This window comes from Balaenoptera acutorostrata, chromosome 18 (assembly GCF_949987535.1).
Source record: "Balaenoptera acutorostrata chromosome 18, mBalAcu1.1, whole genome shotgun sequence".
Classification (NCBI taxonomy): Eukaryota; Metazoa; Chordata; class Mammalia; order Artiodactyla; family Balaenopteridae; genus Balaenoptera; species Balaenoptera acutorostrata.
The window spans coordinates 522221-545147 of NC_080081.1; the positions used below are offsets into that span (position 1 = coordinate 522221).

At 53.9% G+C, this 22927-nt stretch overlaps 1 protein-coding gene and 1 long non-coding RNA gene across 4 annotated transcripts; one reads left to right on the top strand and one right to left on the bottom strand.

Moving 5' to 3' along the window:
• Positions 1–624: 624 nt before the first annotated feature.
• On the bottom strand, positions 625–15213 carry LAMP1 (lysosomal associated membrane protein 1). 2 transcript variants are annotated; one of them, XM_057532813.1, is made up of 9 exons: positions 14988–15213; positions 9063–9181; positions 6999–7215; positions 6720–6878; positions 3338–3522; positions 2659–2781; positions 2075–2141; positions 1831–2001; positions 625–1578 (listed from the first exon to the last, which is right to left on the bottom strand). In XM_057532813.1, exons 1-9 carry the CDS (start codon positions 15037–15039, stop codon positions 1439–1441), a joined length of 1233 nt encoding a protein of 410 aa, XP_057388796.1. In that variant the 5' UTR covers positions 15040–15213; the 3' UTR covers positions 625–1438. The 2 variants fall into 2 exon arrangements, with proteins under 2 accessions (XP_057388796.1, XP_057388795.1); XM_057532812.1 differs by having other exon boundaries at positions 9063–9184; positions 14988–15212.
• Positions 15214–15250: 37 nt separating this feature from the next.
• On the top strand, positions 15251–22927 carry LOC103005253 (uncharacterized). Of its 2 annotated transcripts, XR_452398.2 has the most exons (3): positions 15252–16036; positions 17207–17329; positions 19454–22927. It is a non-coding gene; the product is annotated as an uncharacterized LOC103005253 (long non-coding RNA). The 2 variants fall into 2 exon arrangements; XR_452397.2 differs by lacking the exon at positions 17207–17329 and having other exon boundaries at positions 15251–16036.

The window sequence follows — 22927 nt, forward strand, 5'->3', positions numbered from 1 at the left end:
CCTCCACGCTGGGTATTTAGCTTAACGTGTTCCTACCCTGTGTGATGCTACAAATCCCACCACGCCTGCCAAGACCTGACCCTGCAGGACAGGCCAGCTGCTGGTCTCTCCGCTCGGGCTCAGGCCTGTACCGCCCACACCGCAGAGAAGCAGAGATGGACGTGGGGGACAGTGACGCAGCTCGTGCCACTTACAGCTGGGCTGCTGCTGGGTGGCCGCGTCCTACCCCACCTCAGCGTCCCTCGCGGGCCCTGCTCCGCTGAGCCTGGTCTGAAGGGACGGCTGCAGAGTACGGGCCGCAGGGGTCCACCCGCAGGCAGGCTGCCCTCGGCCTCAGCAAGGCCTGTGGGTCCTCCAAGGGCGCGGGTCTCTGCCAGCTGGGGCCCAAGCTCCCCCTTGGCGGCCGCTGACCCGGGGGACCAGGTAAGGGCCTATCTTCCAGGGGGTGATCTGTCCCCAGAGCCACAGGGCTCCACGTGCTGTACCATTACAGCTGAAGACTGGCCTTTCCTCACGTCGCCACCCAGAGGACCAGCTACACAGTAGCCCCCCAGGCACACCCTGCCCACCGCACGCCCATCGCGACCTCTCGCCGGGAGCCGACAAAAGCATGAGGTCCAGACAGACAAACAAAGAGACGTTTTATTAGCATCGTTACGGCAACGCGTCCCAGGAGGGGACGATCCTCAGCACACAGCCCACCGAGCTGTAAGCGATGAATCAGTGAAACAATTATTGTACACAGTGCAGACAAAGGATCACCCCAAACCTCCAACAGAAGACGGAAAATCACTTTACAAGAAAGTAAATAAAAATAACGCCCGTTTTTCTATTTTAAAAAGTGCCAGCTCTCAAGTGGCAGAGCGTGGAAAGCCCCAGGACCCGGCGCCCAGGAGTCCTGATGCTCCAGGGGCCAGGCCCGCCCTGGCTTCTAAAGCTTAATTTAAGCATCCCAGGTCTGCATCTTCTCACGCCTGCCCTACGACCCTCGTTCCTACTGATTTCTTCGTGTCAGGCTCACAGCTACCAGCCTTCATCAAAGCATTAAGACCAGAGACTCTCCCTTTGTAAGGCTCACGTCTGAGTAAAGAGTGAAGAGACCAAACACCGGAATCTTAAAAAGCCAAATGACAGCGGAGCCAGTGCCCGTTTAGAAAAGCTCTCTTACCCCCCACCCACCTTAGAGTCCTACTTTGGTAAATATTAACGTTTAACCCATCAGCAAAATATTTAACCCAGTTAGCAAAATTAACACCGTCATTTCCATAGTTACTCTTTTGTGCATAGTAAATGTGGCCGGATGAACTTCACATTGGACGAAGCAGATTTGAAAACCAGTTTGCAAGAAAGGGTGCCCCCCTCAACAGCAATCTAAGCCCGGGGAGACGGCCAGAGGCCGTGCAGCGGCTGCTGGCCCTCGGCAGGTGCGGGCGGCCGGCTAGATGGTCTGGTAGCCGGCGTGGCTCCTCTTGCGGCCGATAAGGTAGGCGATGAGGACGATGAGGACCAGCCCCGCCAGGGCGCCGCCCACCGCGATGGGGATCAGCATGCTGTTCTCGTCCAGCTGACACTCCTCCACTGTGGAGACAGACGGCCCGCTGCCCACCTCTGCCCGCCGCCTGCGGCCACTGCAGCCACGCCGCAGGCCGGTGCCCGCGGGCAAGGGCCCCGCCAGCTCTCTGCTCAAAGGGTGGCGTGAGCACATCCGCAGACGGGCTGGGGCGTGCAGAGGCCAGGTGGCGCGGGTAGGGGAACTGGCGCTAAAATCGCCCGGACTTGAAAGGGGTCCCCCCGCCGTTAGCTACACGGACCACGCCCTCGCCTACTCACCGGGCCCAAACTTGTCCCCGTCCACGCGGAACGCCTGGACCCACACTCTGAATATGTTGAGGAAGGCGGCCTCGGTGACCTGCACGCGCTCCTCGGCGTTGCACTTGTAGGAGTTCCCGGCGGCAGCCTGCAGCGCCCTCAGCGAGTTATTGACGGCCTTGAAGGTGGGGTCTGCAAGGGCAGCGGGGGTGAGTGCCCTGGGGCACCCGCACGGGCATGCCAGTTGGGGGGGGAGGGGTCTTACCTCTGGCATCGGGCAGAGTCATAGTCAGCTGGACTCCCTGCAGGAAAACCTGGCTGGAACTTGCATTCTAGGGAGAAGACGACAATCACACGGTCACCATCAGGCTCGGGGGGGCACCGGTGACACAGGTGACCTCCCGCGCCCATAGCTTCAGAAGGAAACTGCAGAGCGCCCAGCCCATAAAAGGCAGCCTGTCGTCTCGGGAACATGAATTCTGATCAGCTCCTTACAGACCTCGTTATAGAATCAGACTCTGCTAAGATGGGGACTGAAGGAGCTACGTTCCAGAAAAGTCAACGTTTGACTTCCTAGGAAAGCTGCACTTGATCAGGAGAGACCCAGCAGCTCACCTGCAGAGCGCACCACACACACCCAGCAGGGGCTCTTCCGCGCTCCCCTTACTCTCTTGCTACCTGCACACGCGGCCCTTCCCAGGCAGGTACGAAGGGCAGAGGGCGGAGGACGGCACCCGAGGCCCCGGGTCGCCCCTGCCCCGCCTGCGGGATAAGTGCGAGGCGTTTGCTGACAGACGAGGGTGGGCCGAGGGTCCGGGAGGCGGGCTGAGCAGGGCGGCGGGCCCTCACCATCGCAAACTGCAGCACCAGGAGCAGGTTCCCGCTGCGGAGCGCCAGGGTCACCAGCCGGGCTGTGCAGTTCCCCCCGAAGGTGGTCTTGCTGGGGTCGATGTTGAACTCCCTGGTCACCGTCTAGTGAGGAGAGCCGAGAGGTCAGCTTCCCCTCCCCCAGGCCCCGCGCTCCTGAGGGGACAGAGGCAGCCCGAAAGCAGTGGCTTCAAGGCCACGTTCACGTGAACCCAAACCAGAAGAAAACATGACAAGTTCACACGGGCAGATTTCGGGATGCCAGACGGTCCTCCTGGTACTTCCGGCTGCGTTCTCCTGCTTTCACGTCCCCGCAGCGGGGCCGGCCCCGTCTCCATCCCCAGACTCTCACCCTCAGGGAGAAACGTCATCTCAAGGGAAGAGTAGAAAGACAACCCGAGTGTCCGAGCAGTAATGCGTCCAAGAAAATCCCCCCACCTCCCAGGCCAGCACACCCGGCCTGTGGTGACAACACACGCTTGAGGCTTTGGGGCCGCAGAACAGCCTGCATCAGGAGACTCAACCCTGCCATTGCAGCGACAGCGGCCCAGGTGGGACGGGGATCCGGCCGAGCAGCTCGGGACCCACAGCACCCGCGACCCACCCCGGGACGCCCGGTCCACAAGGCCCAGGGCGGGGGGAGGGGCTCCGGCCAGCCTACCGTGTTGTCCCTCGTCCTGTAGGTGACATTCAGCTGCAGCCCCATGCTGGCCAGCAGGCAGGTCCCGTTGGTGCCGCTCACGTTGTACCTGGACACTGAGGGGCTCGCGGGCACCGGGGTGGGCGAGGGCTGGGGTGGTGCTGTCGGGCTGGGCGGCGAGGGCCCGTCTTGCTCGCAGTGCGTCTCTGTGGGGACGGTGGGGTGAGTCGTGCCGCCGCCGCCTCAGGACCTCCAGAAACTCCGGAGCCCGAGCCCACCCTGGGCCCCAGCTGACATTCTCAAGGATCCCTGCCCCGCAGAACACGACCTCCAGGCCTCCAGGGAGACGCGGGCTAACTAACGCTGCTCTGGAACCCTGGACGGGGGCAGGTCACCTCGGCAACACTCGACCTGGGCCCGCTGGGGGCCCGACCCCCCGCCTCCGCCCGCCTCCGCATGCAGCCCCCACTGGACACCCTTCCACCTCGGCCTCGGGTGGCCCCTCGTCCGCAAAGACACCCTCCCTTGCAGGACAAACCTTCCCCCCATGAGGTCAGAACAAAACCTCAACTCCATCCCGTGCTTTGGGGACCCAGGCCACTTGCATCGGCAACAATTCACATATGTGTTCTCCGAGCTCCTGTGCCGGGCGCCGGGCTGGAAATGGTCCCAGAGACAGTAGCAGAGCGGCCCGGAGTGCCTGGGCTCCGAGGGGACAGACGCCGGACACACACACCATCGCCAGCCCGGACCGTCGGCGTGGTGCCCCCAGGAGGACGGCAGCGGCCCCGGGAAGGACGGGCACCAGACGGCCCTACTGGTCAAGGATGGAGCCGAGACTCCGTGCCCGCGGTCAGCCAACTGCTGTGGGCGCTCATCTGGGGCGGGTGGAGGGCCCAGCGACGGGGAGAGTGGGAGCCCCGCGGCAAGAGACGCAATCCAGGAGATGGGGGTGGCCCCGGCCGCACAGGTCCGACAGGGGAGGGCACAGGGCGCCCCCGGAGGACACACTGAGGGTGTGCATACGACCCCGTCCCTCAGAATCTGACCCACCATGACTGCTTACGACAAAAATTTATATTCAAAATCAAAGCTGACTGAGGCAAAAGCTGAAAAGTAACTGTACGTGTTCCACAGGGGCTGACAGGCCAGACACGCCTTCTCTGAAGGCTGACGAATGCGCCGAACCCCAGGGCATCCGGCACCCCCAGCCCAGGCCCTTCCTCTTATCACCTCGTTTCCGTGGCCAGTGCGCAAGCTCAGCGCTAACGGTCACACGACCTCCATCCAACCCCGACCCTTCCCACGGGCCCCCCAGGCCAAGCACGCGAGCCGGCCCAAACCTCCAGGGTGGGAGCCGCTCGGGAAGCGGCGGGAACCCGTCCACCACCTGAAGCTCAAGTCCAGCTTTCACTCCTTTCCGGCTGCAGACGCCACGTCCACCCCAGAGGACCGGGACTCAGGTAACTTAGCCCACCCTGAGGGTCACCTCGCCCCGCTGGCCTTCACACAACTTGTAGAGGGAAGTGCTTTATTCTAGAGAATAAAGAGGGCAAAAAAGAGAAACAAAACCCAAGCTCTGGGAGGTGGGCTCAGCTGGGTGAGCGCCCCCGAGATGCCTGGCCCCGGGGGCACCGGCTGGCACTGCCGCCTCCCTCCTGGAGCTAAGCTGCAGGTAGACGTTGGGACACTGGCGATTTTAAAAGCAGTTTTATCAGTTACTTATCAATTGTCACAGGACACAAATGATTAAATGCACAAACCACGTTAAGAGACAAACGAGAGAACAGGCCAGTCTCCAAGTCCTTGTCTACCCGACCCGACAGCCACTGTAACGTATGACCTGCTGTCTCCGTGAAGCTCTTACTAACCGCCAGTCAGAAAACCTCAGGAGTGTAGAATGTGTGTGGGTGACAGCCCTCTCCCTTCTACCTGTGTTAACCAGCCTGACACTTAACGACAGACACCAAAGTCCCTCCCGCAGAGGGCTCACAACCCGAGAGGATCACTCGGGGACGCGCGTGCTCCCCCGGGAAGGCCTCTGCGAGGCGGGGAGCCCAGGGGTCGTGGCAGGGGAGGAGGGGGGCGGGGCTGTGCACCCTCCCAGTGCCCTTCGCACGGTTTGCAGAAGCTCATGCGCCCCGAAGGCCCTGATGGTCTCCCGGCAGCTGCAGATACTCAGATAAACCTGCACGTTGCACTGACGAAGTTTCAAGTGGAAAGAGACGTTTTAGCACGGCCCGCACCTAAGCTAGACTGGGAGTGAGACTCAGGTTCCCAAGGAATGAAAAAGTGAGTAAGGCCAAACGGGGCAGGAGGTGAGACGTGTGATAAACTTCACTGAAAAGCAATTTCTGTTTTGAACTTCTGTCTCAGAAGAGCTGACAAGAATCCACTCATCAAACGTGAAAGATGAAAAGATGAATACACCTCAGTCCTCCGGTGGGCCTGGGGCTGGCATCCGATCCTGCCGGACACGGGAGCCCCACTGGCCAGGTGGCCGTAGCACCTGTCCCAACCTGGCTCTGCCATGTGAGAGTGAAAGAGCAGCCACAGGAACGGGTGAGTGAGTGATCATGGCTGTGTCCCAATAAAATGTTGCTTATGACCAGTAAAACTTAATTTTATATCATTTTCATGTGTTGTGAAACGTTATTTTTTAACGTTAATCTATCAGCAAAAACACCATTTTTAGTTGTTGGCTGTGCAGAGCCCAGAGGCCCTTGCCAGCCCGGGGCTGCCGCTGGCCGCGTGGAGGGCTGTGGGGTCAGCAGGCACCCCAGCTGCTTCCGAGCCGCCAGGGAAGGCTGTGGGGCAAGGCGTAAACGCGGGGAACGACAGTGGGGACACCCCCTCCCCCCAGGAAATGACAGCGAGCTGGCTGGCGGGACGTGGGGCATCGCAGTCAGAAGACGACGCGCTCTACCACAGACTCCGGCTGGCGCCCAGAGCAGCGCTCGGCAGGACGTCCTGCGCGTCCGCACGCCCTCCGCAGACAGGTGGGCGCCCTCACTGCACAGGTGAGGAAGTAAGAGGTCGACTACCTCACCCGAGACCACAGGGCTGGGCTGGTGGGTGCACCCCGGGGCCGTGGTCTCCCTGAAAGGCCCCCCTGGTCGCTCCCACCCCTGCCCTGGGCCTGCCTGAGCTGGACTGAGGTTAGGCGAGTTCTCTGTGTAGAGACAGCAGCTTGAGCTGAAGGAGAGCCTACGACCCTGATCCCATCAGCTCTGTAACAAGGGAAGAGAGAGGGTTTGAACTGCTTTGCCCCTTTAGCCTGTTTTAATCCACCCTCACCCAAAGAGGTGAACTTCTCTAAAGACAGAGGGGCCGGGGGCAGCTCTCCGAAGACGCGCAGGTCTCCCCGGGCACCCGCGGGGGCTGGGCCGGGGGCGGTCCTCACCCTCCGTGCTGAAGCTGTCGTTGGAGAGGTAGGCCTGAATGGTGGCGTCACGGAGCGTGACGGTCACGTTGCGCAGGTGGATCTGCTTGCTGCTCACACACCTGTACTTTTTATTAATGTCTGCCCTGATGTCGGTTACGGATTCCACAGTCTTGGTTTCTACACGAAAAAAAAAAAAAATCGATCTTTAACTCCTGGAAGTGCTTAGTTAGAAGCAATTTTAGATACTCCCCCGACGCAGTTTTCTCCACCCCATAATTGGTCCATATTGGTTCTTACCCTTGGAGCTCGAATTGGGGAAAATCCCTGTATCTGACAAGTTATAAACAAAACGCATCAGCTGGACACTGTAACGTGTTGCATTTCTTGTGAAACTGAGGGTCAGCGTATGGCCTCTTCCAAAAGCGATCACGAGACTGGAGTCAGAAGCATTTCCTTTGCCGCAAGAGCTGCTGTTTAATACTTCTGCACTGGCCGGGAGCTCAAAGGTCACGCTCTGGAACAAACATGATGACAGTAGAACCCAGTTAGGGTGTAGGTTACTAAAGGGGTTCAGAAACACCAAAGATCTGACATATGCCCCGACCCCAGCTCCATCTCAGATGTCACTATTAATGCATTCATTTTCAATAAAAACAAAAAACATGAAAGTCAGTATTACACGTCAAGTAATAGACCAGAAAGTAACTCAAGTGCAAGGCAAGGATGACCTAATTATTCACTAATTTAAAACTGTTCTTCATTAATATGATTTTAATTTACAAGAGAATTAAAACTACAGTTATCTCAGTAAAGTGAAATAATTCACGTTGGGCTTCAGGATGAGCTGATACTTTTATCTGAAAAAAGCCATTACCATCGTGTTTGCCATGGAAAAGTTTATTTAAAGAATATGTCTCTCTAAACAAAGAGAAGAGGGAGTTTACTGCAGAATTATCTGAATTAACTATTATAAGCAAAACAAACAACCACAAAACCACCAAAGCTCATCTCGATGAACCGGACTGGGTGAAGGACCCGTGGGAAGCTGTCCTAGCACTGTCCTGATGGACAGACCACGCCTGTGACAAAGACACACTGTGTGAAGTGGGAAGGCACACTACAGCAAACGGATGTTCCCATTTGTGTAACGCGATTAGTATATAATAAAACAATGTTTTAAAAAATCCAAACAAAAAGAAGTGAAGTAGAAATTAGAATAAAAGGTGCCTAGGGGACTTCCCTGGTGGTCCAGTGGTTAAAGACTTCACCTTCCAATGCAGGGAGTGCGGGTTCGATCCCTGGTCGGGGAGCTAAAATCCCACATGCCTTGTGGCCAAAAAACCAAAACATAAAACAGAAGCAATACTGTAACAAATTCACTAAAGACTTTAAAACTGGTCCACATTAACAAAAATAATTAAAAAACATTTTTTAAACAAACAAGATGTGCTTGGACAAGTCTTTACAATTGGAGACATTTCTGTGGAATGAAGCTTTCCCCGCTCTCTTCTGTTCCGAGAGAGGCCACGTTTACATCCAGACAGGGCCAACGCACTGAGGCGGCCAGGCAGCCGGCACGTCCAGAGGGCTCTGAAGAAGCCACTCGTCCTCCCAGCAGTCTGGGCCCCCACTGCCCGCCAAGTGCCAGAAAACAGACATGGTGCCTCGGATGTGGAGACGGTAAGGAAAAACACTGCTTCAACACAGCGCTGAAAACAAAATGTAAGAGTATGTTTACAAGAACAAATGTTGAATGGAAAGAGAAAGTGAAAGGTCCACTAACAGGTAATTCACGGAGGAAGATGTAACAAAGAAATGCTGCGTATTTGTTAGGGATCTGGTAAATGCAAAAAGCCTTTCTCATCCTGCCGAGGCGCAAAGCTGTTTTAACAAAACCAAAAGGGGCATTCTAATCAAACTAGTACAGTGGCACTGCACCTCGAGCACCTGTTTACACACGATTCTTGGAGCGTAACAGTTTACCTAAAGCGGATTTGACAGATCAAAAAAGCTGTATTCACAGAGCTGTACACCGGGCATAAAAAGAATATAAGAAAACTCAGTTACAGGGGATGGGTTAGTAAATTAGCGTGATTAACATAATGAAGTACTACATTGTGATTACAAAAGATAATCAAGAAGAAAACTGGAAAAATGCTCACAATAAAATAGTGAGCACAAAATGGTTTGTATAATATGACTGCATTTCAGTATATAAAGTGCATAGACTATTACAGGTAGTAACAGCCTATGAGACACAGCAGTATGTAACATACAAGAAACACACATGTAAGACTGTCAAGGCAGATTAAATTATCACACACACACAAGCAAGGCATGAAGGGCCCTGGTGTTTCCTACCTTAGAACCGTTCTTGGTGTCATAGCTGGTCAAGAAGGCAGCAGAAAAGTTGGCCATGATACAAGCTGTCCCATTGCCATCTTTCACCACAAACACAGCTGACGCACCATGCACGAGGCCTGCTAACTCCAAGAAAGACAGAAATGACCAAACACCTTTTAGAAAATTTTGGCTGTCTACAGCTGCGGCAATACAGCTGTTATCAGGAAAGCTACTTCAATCGCCGAAGAACTAGACACACAGATCCCACAGGTGGGGCTCGGCTGGGCTTCTGTCCCTCCTGGAGACTGGTCTGAAAATGTTCTCTCTAAACCCATCCCATCAGTTTGCCAAGCTGTCATTAGCTCTTCAATGCTTTTCTTCAAAATACGTACCGGGAAGGCACAGGTCAATTTCTGAGTCACCCTGGGCCCAGGCTGCCCACGCTCGTTCCTCAGAGGATCTCGGGGACGTGGGGTGGGGTCCTGAAGGCAGGACTCAACGTAAACTGAACGCTGACCTTCTACAGAAACCCTGTGGACCCAAACTGCTACTTAGAGTCGGCTCTGCTTTTGCCTCTCTTGGACTGGCGACGTGGCAAGAAAAGCCGCAGACTCAAAGATCAGAGCTCTCTGCCCATTTCCAGAAGGTCCTCAAAATACAGTAATTCCACTGGACCTGGACTTGGCTGTGTGACCTTAGGACACCACTCTGCCTCTGTAGGTACAGAAGCCAAGTGCCTGAGGGAAGGGGCGGAAGGCAGCTGTCACAGGTCTTCCAACCTGGGCGTGGCCACCGCTCTGAGCTAGTTCTCAGGGCCAGGGCCACACCCCGAAACCCCGGGCAGGCAGCTTAGCAGCAAATGCACTCCGATCTGAGTCAGAGAAGGTAAGTGACAGCCACACACCTTAGCACAGGGTTCTTTCACAGACGGGCAGGTGTCCTGACCATCCTAAAGCCAAGCAACCACCAACCAGCACCGGTCACTGCCACACTCCCAGAAACACACCTCCTTGTTTCTGCAGGTAAGCTCCCTGCGCGCCCTTCATCAGGCAGCGGCCCATCTGGCTATGACGGCTCTAAGGGTACACGTGACCCAGGCAGCACGCTCCGAGGACAGCCAACTAGCTTTCATTCTGAAGTCCCTGTCGCTGATGTGGTAAAATGACTCCAGTGAACCCAGCTCACTTCACCCTTGGGACCGTCACCAAATAAAACCTTCAGAGCAACTACTACTTAAGCCTAAAGCGAACAGTATAGACAGAAACCCTGTATACCCTCCTGTAAGCCTCAGGTAAAGGAAACAGCAAAATCTGCGTTCATAAAGAAAAACTGCTACAAATGAAGCAAACTAGGGCAGACAATGAAAATTTTGCCTGTTGTGCTTCACAAATTTTAACCCCGCCCCCCCCGAATACTGCGGCAAGATTCCACTAAAGTCATTTCCAATGAATGAACGTTCCTTTTAAAAACCTAGAGAAAATCCCACAACTCATTTTTGACACAGTGAAGTTTTTTTTAAATTAATTAATTTATATATATATATATATATATTTTTGGCTGCGTTGGGTCTTCATTGCTGCGCACAGGCTTTCTCCAGTTGCGGTGAGCGGGGGCTACTCTTGTTTGTGGTGCGTGGGCTTCTCATTGCGGTGGCTTCTCTTGTTGCGGAGCAGGGGCTCTAGGCGTGCGGGCTTCAGTACTTGTGGCTCGCGGGCTCTAGAGCACGGGCTCAGTAGTTGTGGCGCACGGGCTTAGTTGCTCCGCGGCATGTGGGATCTTCCCGGACCAGGGCTCGAACCCGTGTCCCCTGCATTGGCAGGCGGATTCTTAACCACTGCGCCACCGGGGAAGTCCTACAGTGAAGGTGTTTAAAGACATGTCTCTGAGAGCGATGGAGTAAGTGCACAAGAGCTACAGAGATGCCAGCCAGGCAAACGCAGGTTCGGCAGCAGAAGCAAAAGCCTGGGCGCTGAGGCCAGAGGAACAGCGGACACCGACCAACTCACAGCGCACGTGGGCGCCGCCAGGCCTGAGCTGCCGTCACCGGCCCGGGCGCTGGAGCCACGTGCTGCCACACGTGCCACGGCACAGCAGGTCAGGTGGCCACCTCCCACAGGGGCCCGCACAGGCCAGCTCCTACCAAGCCACCCTCCTGTAAAACAGGCCCCTAAGTCACCAAAACACGTTCTACTGACTCAAAGCACTTAACTAGAAAACACTTCATGAATAACTTCCCAGTCAATTTTTTCATTTAGTAAACATGCTGAAGGTCTGAGCTTTCGAAGGACAACAAAGTAGTATTACTAAAACAAACTTAAAATAAGCATCAGAGACTTATCTGGCGGTCCAGTGGTTAGGACTCCGTGCTTCCACTGCAGGGGGCACGGGTTCAATCCCTAGTCGGGGAACCAAGATCCCACATGCCGAAAGGCGCGGCCAAAAAAACCCCAGAAACACAAAACAAAACAAAAAGCAACGGCAGCACTAGACGCCCCCAAATTTTCCACTATTAAAACAAGAAACCAGAGCCAATTTTGGTCAAGAGAAGAATGTCTACAAGAGCATTACAACAAAAAACTGTAAGAGAAACACGTATGCTAATAGTCAGAAATTAGTTCTTAACTCTATAAAAGACAACCACCATCTCACATTAGCTAGGATGTCTGCAGTAGTTTGAGGGGTGTCCCTCCCGAAAGCCAGAACCTGCACCACCAGGAGCTGCTCCTCGTCGGCACTCACGCCAGACTCACGCCAACCTCTCTCCAGGGGTCCCGTAGAGGAACGAGTGGCTGATTCCTTCAAAACACTCCCACCTGGAGACACTCCAGTCTCTAAAACAGGTGCAGCTGTGGGAGCACGCCTGCCTGAGACGAGAGATCTCAGTCTCCGACAGACTCCGCCACTAGCTGACTGTGTGACCCCGGGCCCAAAGGAACCACCATGCCCCTCGGTTTAGGCACCTGTGAGACGGAAACAAGCATCAAGGACCGGCAGAGCATCAAGTGAGCCAAAGTGAGGGGAGCGCTGGGTACAAGGTACCAGCCTTTCAGTGTTAGCTGTTACTATCGATGCGTTCAGTGCTACACGGCCCTCATCTATTGTTGAATCCTTGGTACCTGACACAAACCGTCAAACAAGCGTTTCATTTAACGAGCACCTGTAGTGCACCTTGCAGGTAACTATAAACTATCGTGACAACTTTAATAGGCAGACACTATGATGATTTCCTTTCACAGATGTGGAGTCCAAAGCACAGAGAAGTTAACTACTGTGCTCGAGGTCACACAGCTAGTGATGGTGCAGAGCCAGATCTGCAACTGGGTCTGCTGACTCACAGCACGTGCCCGCCGAGCTTGCCATGGGCCGGCGGCACAGTGAGGTCCACACCTGAACCACACTTTCTCTCCAGCACTTGGTAAGCAAGTGAATATGCTTCAAATTATGACACACTCACTTCCATATGAAAGAAACTGCCATCTAGAGAAACAAGTCAATACATTCTTTGTTAAACTGTTTAATAGAAATCACTTCCTAATTTCTCTTGGCTCGATTTTCTTGAATCCAGTATTTTCATTCTTCTTAACCAGTGATACATAATCACCTGTGAAAATGTAAAGGAAGAAAAGAAAGACCGAGGCTGCATCCCAGACACGGAGTCACAGACTCTAGAGACCAGCATGTACGTTTCTGAACAGCTGACGTGCGTGTTCAGTTAGGGACCACCGGACGTCTCTTCGTGTACGTGCTGAGCACTTACTGTCTGTGAGGCACGAGGTAGGCTGTAACATAAGGAAGACACAGGTGCGAAAATAATCACAACACAGCAGAACCAATGCTCCAGTAGAAGCACGTGCTGGACATGCACATAGTCAAGTCTTCCGGACGCAGAGAGGAGGAAGGACTAATACAGCCTGGGATGGATCTAACAATATAAATTCAAAATTATGGACCCAAAACATTTTGACCTCAAATCTAGTGAAAAATTAGGTCGCCAACCTGGGTAACTGGCAAACTCCCACAAGCGAGGGTAACATTAATCAGTATAAAACATTTTTTCAAACTTCCTAAGCAACAGTTCTTCATTCGAAAAGGGGAAGGAGGTCATCCCGGTGACATCAACAGTCAAGAGCCCCATTATGCAATATACTTAATCATATGTATCAAGAAGTTTCAGTTCACACTTGTCTACGCTTTCTACCAAATATTAAAACACAAAGGAAACTTTACTTACTAATTATCAAAGCAGGATGAATTTGTGACTTAGAAGTTTGAAGTATTTTTAGAAAAGATGTTTTCTGGTGAAATTGTGCATTAAAATAGACATTATTTTAAACAAACCTACATACAAGCTCTTAACAGACCTTTTTAAAAGTTGGATTTTTAACTGAATATAAAACTTAAAAGATATGATGGAATGGACATTAAAAAGCTAATTATGGGAACTCCCTGGCGGTCCAGTGGTTAGGACTCCGCACTTTCACTGCTGGGGGCCAAGGTTCAATCCCTGATCGGGGAACTAAGATCCTGCAAGCCTCGTGGCATGGCCAAAAAAAAAAAAAGAGAAAAAGCTAATTGCATGCATGATACTCCAAGCTATCAATGTAGGGAAGTATGGATTTTTCTCTTCATTCAGGTGAGTTTTTAAAACACGAAACAAAATGTGACAGTTCTAATGCACGCGAGCTCTTCTAATAAAGAACGATGAGCCGCCCCGCCCTGACACGACAAGACTTGCCCCAGCAGGCCCTCCCAGAACTCATGACACCTGCTGGGGAAAGCAAGGCTCCGGGTTTGCGGCTGGAAGAAGGTCACCCCTTGCGCTGGTCCTGCAGCTCAAAGAACTCATTTTACGCAACGGGCAAAACAAAATCCTGAAACCAAAATCCATTCTGTTACGATAAAAGAACTTCAGAGTAGATATTTAGAGAATTCCCGGCAGGTACTTGGGAGACTGCTTCTGTGTCTGCTGAACTCAAGGGAGCGCCCACCAGCGAGCTCCGGTACCTCTTTTCAGTCCCTGGCACTTTAATCTTCCCGTATCACGGAGACCAGGTGAGAAAGTGCCACAGAGAGAGCTCTCAGGAGCCATAAAAATCAAGCCATGCAGTGATTCTTGTTTAAGTCAGCACAATTCCCTTCTCCTTAGGACAGAAAAATGACAGCAAAATTTCTCAATGGATAAAACACCGGCGCCCACGGACGGCTCCCGAGTTCCGTGGGCCCAGCGCGCGCGCACACACGCGCGCACACACACAGGCAGCGCTCCTGACGACTCACTAGAAATGGAGACGACCACTGGGAGGCCAGGCCTAGCCCCCCTCTCCTTCTGTCCACTGTGGGCTCCCCGAAACTCTCAAGGGCAACTTTAAGTCATTATAACGTAATTAAAATTCACAACGACATAAACACACGCGTCAGCGCTCCGTGCCATGCTGCTGGGGGAGAAGGCTAAAAGCCCGAAGGACGAACTCTAAAGGCCGGGGTCGCCGCCCGGCCTATTCTCCTGCGCGGACATCCGCGTCGGGCGGAAACCGAGGCCCACGCGGTCCCGCGTCTCCAGCTGCAGCCGCACGCAGCCCTCCGGGGCCACCCGTGCCCCCAAATAAGGGCGCGAACCACGCCGCTCAAAAACCACCAAGTCACTGCCGACTGACCCCACAACCCGAGGTCTGGCACCCGAGGGCCGCGCCGGGCCCTCCCTCCGTCGTCCACTTCTGGGCACCTGGACCGACCCCTCCCCCCGCAGCCGCCTCGGCCGGCGCGGGACGACTCGCCTGGAGTCCCCGGGCCCGGCCCGACCGCAGCCCCGCAGCTCCCGGCCCCCGAGCAGCCCCCCGCCCCTCACGCCGCCCCACATCCCTCTGGGCCCGCGCAGCGCCTCACACCTGCCCGACCCCTCACCCCGCAGCCCCTGCGCCCTCAGCCCCCACCCCGGCCTCTCACCGAACAGCAGCAGGAGCAGCGGCCATCGCCGGGCGCCGCCGGGGGCCGCCATGGGCGCGAGCGGGAGCCGGGCGGGGTCGTGGGCGGTTGGGCCGGGGCGGGCGGGCTGGGGTCTGACCCGGCCGGCGTGAGGGCAGCTGGTCCCGGTGCTGCGCCCGCTGCAGAAAACAGACCCCACTACCGGCGGCGCCTGTCACGTGAAGCCGCGCGCGCCCGCGCCGTCACGTGACCCCCGTGCATCTCGCGAGAGTGAGAGAGCTCAGGCGTGCGCCCTGAGCCCGCCTCGCAGGTTACCTGGGCCTGACACGTGACCGCGACGCCACGTGACTCGGGTCTCGCCTCCGACCCCCGCCCGGTCTCCAGCCGGCGGAAGCGGAAGGCGGGCGGTGGGCGCGGCTGGTCACCTCCTTGCGGGGCCTCTGGGTCCGTCCTGGAGCTGCTAGATGAAAAGAGGGGTTTGGAGCGGACGTGCGGCTCTCCGTCGCGGGCCGAGGGTGGGAGTCCCACGGCGGCCGCCCCACGGGAGACGAGAGGGCGTTTCCGCAGGGACGCCGATGCTAACGCGTCTCTCGGCCTCGGGGCCAGTGGAGAGTCTGGGCTGGGGGGCAGGAAGGAGGGGGATGTGAACACGCGTACTGAGTGTTACCCCTCGTGCTGGAAAAACACACAAGGCACAGGGTGTAAAGCTAGACACAATCTTGAAGGGGCTTCAGAGGGTTCGGTGGCTTCCGGCTGTCACCCCGTCCTAGAGGCCGTGGGGGACTGGGCGGCCTCAGCCTGGAAGGTTCAGAAAGGCCCCAAGCTGCCCAGGGAAGGAAATCGCAGCCTCGCTGCTGCCAGAACCTTCCTGAAGTGCCTCTCACTCACTCCCCAGTTCCTGATTTGCTTCTAGGCTCTGCCCGGTTCTTCTCTTTTCTCGACTGCTGCCCGCGCTCTGGCCACACCGGCCCTTTGCAGAGAGAGGTGACGCCCGCCTGCCCTGCTGCTTCGTTGAGCACTTGCAACCCCACCTCCTGGGGAAACGTGCCTCCAGTGCACCTTCGGTGCAGGTGTGTTGATTACTACCTGTCATAGGCTTCGATTTTTGTGACTTTTTTTGTTGTTGTTCTTACATTTGTTTGCTTTTTGTAGATTTTGTTGTCTTCCTTGTTGTTATTTCTTCTTGTCCAGTTTCCCTTCCCTCCCCGCCACCTTCTAACACAATCAGCTGAAAAAGTCGTGACACTGAAGGATTTCAAGTAAAAGGGAAACAAAGAGGCTGAGGGAGCCCCAGGCTCGTTGGGTTTTGTCGACTGAAGAAAAACAAACAAACAAACCACAAGCTGAAAGTTGAGGGATCGTTCTTAGGGCTTCAAGCCGGGGCACCTCAACCCCGAGAAAACTGCTCCGAGGGGGGAACCAGGATACATAGGAGTTTCTGCAACAAATGGCAGGCAGTCAGAATGTCAAAAGATTATCGTTAATTAAGGAAAACCAGATATCTCAAATTAAGGAATTTAGCGCTTTTCTATGTATGGAAAGATGCAAGAGTCTGGGCTCACTGAAGTCATTCCTTTGATCTGCACCTCAGCTCTGGGGCCAGTGTCCTGTGCTTTCTCATCCTGAGTCCCCTCAGGGCTCACCGTCTGGGGTAGCTGCAATGTGATGACTCCTTGATGGCAGGCATTCCTTGTTTCCTTCGTGAGTTTTCTCAGGCTGCACGGTGGGGAGTGGCTGCAATTACTGATGACTGATGGCTGCAACGTCCTTCCTTACTGACATGGCAGGCAACGTTCTTAGTCCACAGGTTGTTCAGCTCTTTGGGGCAGAAATCTACTGTTACTACAGAGTCGATTTGCTGATGTCTTGTTTAGGTGTTTAGGGATCTTTCTGGATTTTTTGTTTGTTGCTGTTCCAAATGGGGAAGAGTCTCAGCAGGATCCCATTTAAGAGAAGTGCTGTCCGTTGAAGTGTGCCGTGGGAAAGAGGAGGTGCTGGGGCTGCGGTCTCTCTATGCTTTCCCTGTGAAATCCTTTATCAGCAACAGGTTGTTAACATGATGTTTGTCCAGTAGGTTATTATTTGAGCCTGAGCTGTCCCTATGAAATAGAGTGTTAAGTTCAGATGTAACTGGAAAATTCTAAAATATTTCCCTTTTCTCTTGAACTTTCTGATGGTGAGAAACTACCAAATAATCTTGAGTATGGAAACAAAAGACCTATTAATTTTGTGCTTTCCAGCCTTGGAAGCCCCTTCCTGTGTTGAGAGAACGCCTTACCCTCTGAATATGGATGGCAGACAGAGCACCTAGCAGAAGCTGAAAAAACCAGATGGTCACTTTCCCAGCCTTCCTAGCGGCTAAGGTGCGCGCTCAGCCAGAGTTCAGCCCGTTAGACTGGATCAGGAGCTAGTGGTTGCAGAGAAGCTAGCTGCCCCTGTATGTGGTGTTCGGTGGTGACGGCAGCTATGGCTGCAGCAAAGTGGCATTTCCAGAGGCAACGGTGAAGGGTCTTCACCGGGTTGGGTTTGTAGTGTCTTCAGCCGTGGCCCTTGCTATTTCCCTAGCTATTTCCTCGCGCCTGCTATTTCCCTAGCGTCATTCTGCATTCCTTTTGGAAATTCTGTGAGCTACTCAGTCCTTTCAGCAGGTGATTTTTCTGCTTAGACCCACCAGAGCACATTTCTGCTGTGTCCAACTGCCCAATACACACTGTGTTTGAAATCTTCTCTTTTTAAAGACCAAGAGGAGTTTGTGTGAGCAAAAGAACAGGGTGTAAAAAACCAGCAGAAAAATGAAAGGTTTAGCAAAAGTTCTATGAAGTTACATTTTAATAGAGTATGGAAAAGTAACATGGTGGGATTTTCTTGTTTGGTATTCTTTTTTGTTTGAATCCTTAATGAAGGCTGGGTCTGATCTGGGTTTTTTTTCTTTTTGGCCGTGCCACGCGGCTTGTGGGATCTTAGTTCCCCGACCTGGGATGGAACCCGTGCCCCCTGCAATGGAAGCACAGAGTCCTAACCACTGGACCGCCAGGGAAGTCCCGGATCTGAACTATTCTGATTGAAGGAAAGATGTGGAAAAGCAAGCACAGTGAAGGACTCCACAGCTTCTGAATTCTTTTGGAGACTTTTTAAAAGCCTTTTTAAAACAAAGCAGTGAGGGCAGTAAGTGGAGAGCTGCGCAGGGGACTGGGGACCCTGCTTTGGTAATAACGAGCGGGCGAGTTCACAGGTGAAAGGCGGGGCCTTCTTACCCGTGAAATGACCTCGTGCCGCTAGGAGGGTGTGGGCTCAGTAGCTAAGGAGATAAGTGATGGTTGATGGAAGGTGAAATCTAGAGGAACGGACTAGCAGGCAGTCTCTGCTTTTTTTCCTCTTTTGCTCTAAGTTACACTTTTTTTCTTGAGATTTGCTAAGCAAAAATAGTAATGTTGCGTAGTGCTGTAGTGTTTAAAGCTTGTTTTATGAAATTTTTTAAAGGAAAATTTTGAATAAAAATAGGATAATCCAGTGAATGCTGTTGTACCCATTACTTTTACCATTTGTCCTCCCTCCTCACTTGTTTTGTGTTTTGGTTGGTTTTGGGGCTTGAGTGTTATAAAACAAACCTCAGACATTATATTTCTCATGTAAGTCTTTTACATAAACAGAATGCCATTATCGTAGCTAATATAAAAACAAAACCTAATAATTCCATAGTAACTAATTTCCGGTTTGTGTTCACACCTCGCCAGTTGTCCAGAAAACATCTTTTTACGGCCAGTGTGCTCCCTGTGGCTCTAGCGAGGTCTGCACGCTGCCCTCGATGGCGTGTCTCAAGTCCCCTTCCCCTTTGTTGGGGAGACGAGGTCACTTGTCCTGTAGGACACCCCACACTTTGGGTTGACCTGTGAGTCCTTGAATGGCCATGTCTTCCTCTGCTCCGGTAACCGGCGAGTCTGATGGAGGCTTGACTGAATCAGGCTCCTCTGCCCCAGGTGCCACGCTCCGTATGTGGTGCTGGACCCTCACCACGCAGTGTGGAGTGTGGGTCTGCAGCGCTGCCTTCGTCTGGGGCTGGTTAGAAGTGCAGAGCCTCAGGCCCCTCCGTGGACCCGCTGAATCAGAACCTGCATTTCAGCCAGGGCCTCGGGCTGCTAGTGTGCATGGAGACCTGAGAAGCACTGCCCTTTTCTTCTGGCTGCGGGGCCACGTTGGGGTGGCCCCAGTTGGCCCCGTCCACCGCAGAGTCCCTGTTAGCCTTTGACCTCTGACCCCACAGCTTCGCATACATCCCTGGTGAGTCAGCAGGTCCGTATTCCAGCGGGCTTGGCAGATGGGTGATACCTTTTTTCTTTTTTGGCCGCGCCGCGCAGCATGCAGGGTCTTAGTTCCCCGACCAGGGGTCGAACCCAGGCCCCTGCAGTAGAAGCGCAGAGTCCTAACTACTGGACCGCCAGGGAAGTCCCTGGCAATTTCTAATTCTATCTTTCCTATTGTTTTGTCAGCTGGAGCAGGCCTGTACGGAAGAATTTTCCATCGTGGACCAGTTGGTTACTCCAAAATACCGTCCCTACAGGAAAGGTGGGATCTGTACCTGATTCGTGATTCTTTTGTCTGGCTTCAGAGTAAGAACTCAGTGCTGAAGCAGCTTCCAAAAGTGAACTGCCGCGCCCGGCGTGAACCGTGCGCTCTGGGGGGTGATGACCTGTCTTTGCGGGTTCCTCAGTGGGGACCGATGCCCCACCTGGTGTGGACACTGATGGTGGGGGAGGCCGTGCGTGGCGGGAAGGTGGCAGAGGGGGTATGGGAACTCTGTACTTTCAGTTTTGCTATGAACCTGAAACTGCTCTAAAAAATACAGTTTATTAATTAAAAAACAAAGTGAACCATCACATTTTAAAAAATGTGATGTTAAAGCGCTATGTTACCGTGGATTTCTGTATAGTTGATATGTCTTCAGTCTTTTGTAGTTATTATCATTTTCAGGTTAAAATCGTGTGGTCTTGGTAGTGCAGCCTTCTAGATTTGAGTGACTGTGACATTTCTCTCCACGTGGGCTGCCGCTGTTGCTGTCCCACCAGCGATGCATCAGCAGAGAGCCCGTGTGCCCACAGCCTGACCCTGACCTGTGAGAAATTCGGTCCCTGTAGTTTTCATTTGCATTTTCCTTATGAGTGGGGCACCTGCCTTTTTTTGCCCATCTTTCTGTCAGATTATAGAGATATTTGCAATACAAGTCACACTTTTAAAGTCAGTGTATCACTTTTAGAATCATTTTGGTATTTTAGTTTGCTTATGGCATGTTTTTGTTTGCAGAAGTTCTTTTGTTTAAACGTGGGTGAATTGATCACTCTTCCACAGCATTTGGGTTTTAAGTCCTTCCTAGTCCTAGGTTAGAAGACTCCGTCTGTGTTCTGCCAGTGCGTGTGTAGTTTCATTTCTGCATTTGTATCTCTGATGCAGGGTGCCGACGGGCAGGGCAGAGAAGGGGTCCGTGTCACCCTTCCCACGCAGGTCTCTAGGTGTCCTCCTTCCACTTACCAAAAGCTCACCTTTTGCCCACTGATTGGAGATTCCACCCTCATCCTGTGCTGACGTGAGAACGTACTTGACTTGATGATTTTTGGAGCTGCCCCAGCACCACTGTTTTGAAGTTATAGATGCTGTATCTGCAGGGCCAGCTCCCTCACTTTTCTCCTTCAGGGTTTTTCTAACTATTGTTGTCTATTTTGCCATATGATCTTTTGCAAGCAAGTTGTCTTTAAAAATAAAATTAACGTTCACCCAAGAGAAATTCTGACTTAGGTTGGCAGTGTTTACGGCAGCCCTAGCCATCATTGCCCCAGGCTGCACGCAGGCGGTGGCGGGGGATCCTCCGGGCACTTGGGAAGTGCAGGACATTCTGGAAAGGGCAAAACTGTCGGGATTGGCGGGGCTGGGGCAGCCTGAGGGGGTCTGGGCTGACGGGGCTGTTCCGTCTAGTAACGAGGGGGTGGGGATGGGACTTTGAAGGTTTGCCAAACCCATAGAAACGTGCGCCCCAAAGACTGAACTTTATGTTAATTTTAAAACTATCAAGCAGGATGTAGGGGGTGCAGTCCGTGACAAAGGTGACTGTCCTGGTGGTCCCGTGGCCACACCGCCGACCCCAGGAACCCCGCGTGTGGACCGGAGACCTGGGTGGACGCTGTCCTCCGGCTGGTCGGCTCACTCCCACTGGGGTGGGTTAGCGGTTCTGAAGCTGTATGTTTACCACTGTTGAACAAGTAAGCAGATATTTTGCAGATAATGAGAACTCGCAGGTTCCTTGCTGTGGGAGAGAGAAGCTGCAGCGGGGAAGAGGGGACCCTGTGAGCTGGAGCTCGTGTGTGTGTTTAGAACACAGATCGACGGAGAGTCAGGAAATCCAGAGCCGGGTGCTTGCGCGGGTCGGACTGTCTCCTGACTGCCCGCTGAGAGCCGAGAAGCACAGCCCTGCAGGTGAGGGTCCTGAGGACTCTCCCTGGGAAAGGAGCCACGTGGTGCCCACGCGGGGCCTCGGGGATGCAGGTGCCACCCTGAGCTGCCAGCAGCCCCGGGCGCTGGACCACACCGAGTGCGGAGGTGATGTTGGTAGCACTGGGGCGGAATCCAAGGGGTGGGTAAATGTCGCTGAGGAGGGAGGGGACGCAGGGCACGTCCTCCTCACAGAACCTCCAGCACGGAGGGCCGTGGGCAGTGACCGCTGTGACCGCTGCCGGCGCCCGGGGGGACCGGTGCTCGAAGCTGCCGGGCAGGCGGGCGTCCGGATGGTCTCAGAGACGTCTCCAAATAGCTCTTTCCTAACTACAAAGAAAAAAGGAGTCACTGTGCAGTGGAGACGCCACCTGCCTCAGCTGTGAGGGTCCCCGTCCCTGGTGACGGGGCATGGTGACACCGCTGTGCCCTCCTGCCCTTCCCGGTGACCTGTGCCCCAGGGCGGCTGGCGACGGCTGACCCTGCTCTTCAGAAGCCTCCAGGTCACGGAGACGGGACCAAGGGGACTGTCCCAGGTGGGGGCCTGAGGGTCCAGGGTCAGCTCCCAGGACAGAGACGGGCGTTTGCAGAAATCCTGGTGACGTCGTCGCCCACCACGTGGCTTAGCCAATAGCGTCGGAGCAGGGCCACCCTCGTTCCCAATGGTACACGCTTTCCTTCCGGGAGGGGCGCATGTCCCGGGAAGTGTGGAGACCCGGGGAGGGGACTCTGGTGCCCCTGCAGCTCTTCTGTGAGTCCAAAACCGAAAGAATCTGTACTGGGATCACGTTGTGGTTATCAGTCAGCTGTGGGCATGTGACGTCTTTGTGGTGTTCCTGTTGTCCCCTGCAAAGGACGCACGACGTGAGCCCCGAGTTTCCGCGTGATTCGGGGACAGCCCCTCATCCAGCTCCGGGGAGCCGCTCCGAGGAGGGGGGCCTCGTGGAGGGTCGCTGCCTGTCACGGGGACAGGTATCCCCGTGAATGACTCTAGCGCTTGCCTAAGGGTGGGAAGATGCAAGGATCCGGTCTGTAAATGTTGTTCCTAAAGTGTAACCGTCGAAGGGCCTGTTTTCTTCCCAAAGCGCCAGGCCTCATCCCATCCCGGGTCTGCGCTCCCCTCGGGCTGCGCTGTGGGGCCCGGTGCCCCATGGCTTGATCCTCGGGGAACCAGATGGTGGGGACATCCTTTGTTTTACACTATAATTCATTGAAGTCTAGCTTATGCTGCTTTTAGAGAGTTTACTGTCTTACTGTGTGAAGATAACAGGTGCTTGTGATAGACAAATTGGGGGAAAAAAGGGGAAAATTCAATGTTTACGTCAACCAGCTACGTATTGTGATATTTTAAAGACTTTTCCATATATTTGTGCTTTTTAAAAAAAATTATTGTTGCATTTTGTATCCTCCTTTTTTCACTTGTAACATTTTCCCATGCTATTACAAACTCTATAAATATACTTTTAATAGTATCTGTTATTACA

Bases quoted from the DNA above. Each gene is read 5' to 3' on its own strand.
- LAMP1 (XM_057532812.1), bottom strand. From the start codon at position 15,039: ATGGCGGCCCCCGGCGGCGCCCGGCGATGGCCGCTGCTCCTGCTGCTG. The intron at 2,142-2,658 runs GTGAGGGCCCGC...TCTTCTCCCTAG, and splicing joins TGGTGCTGCAGTTTGCGATG to AATGCAAGTTCCAGCCAGGT. The intron at 2,002-2,074 runs GTAAGACCCCTC...CTGCCCTTGCAG, and splicing joins GACTCTGCCCGATGCCAGAG to ACCCCACCTTCAAGGCCGTC.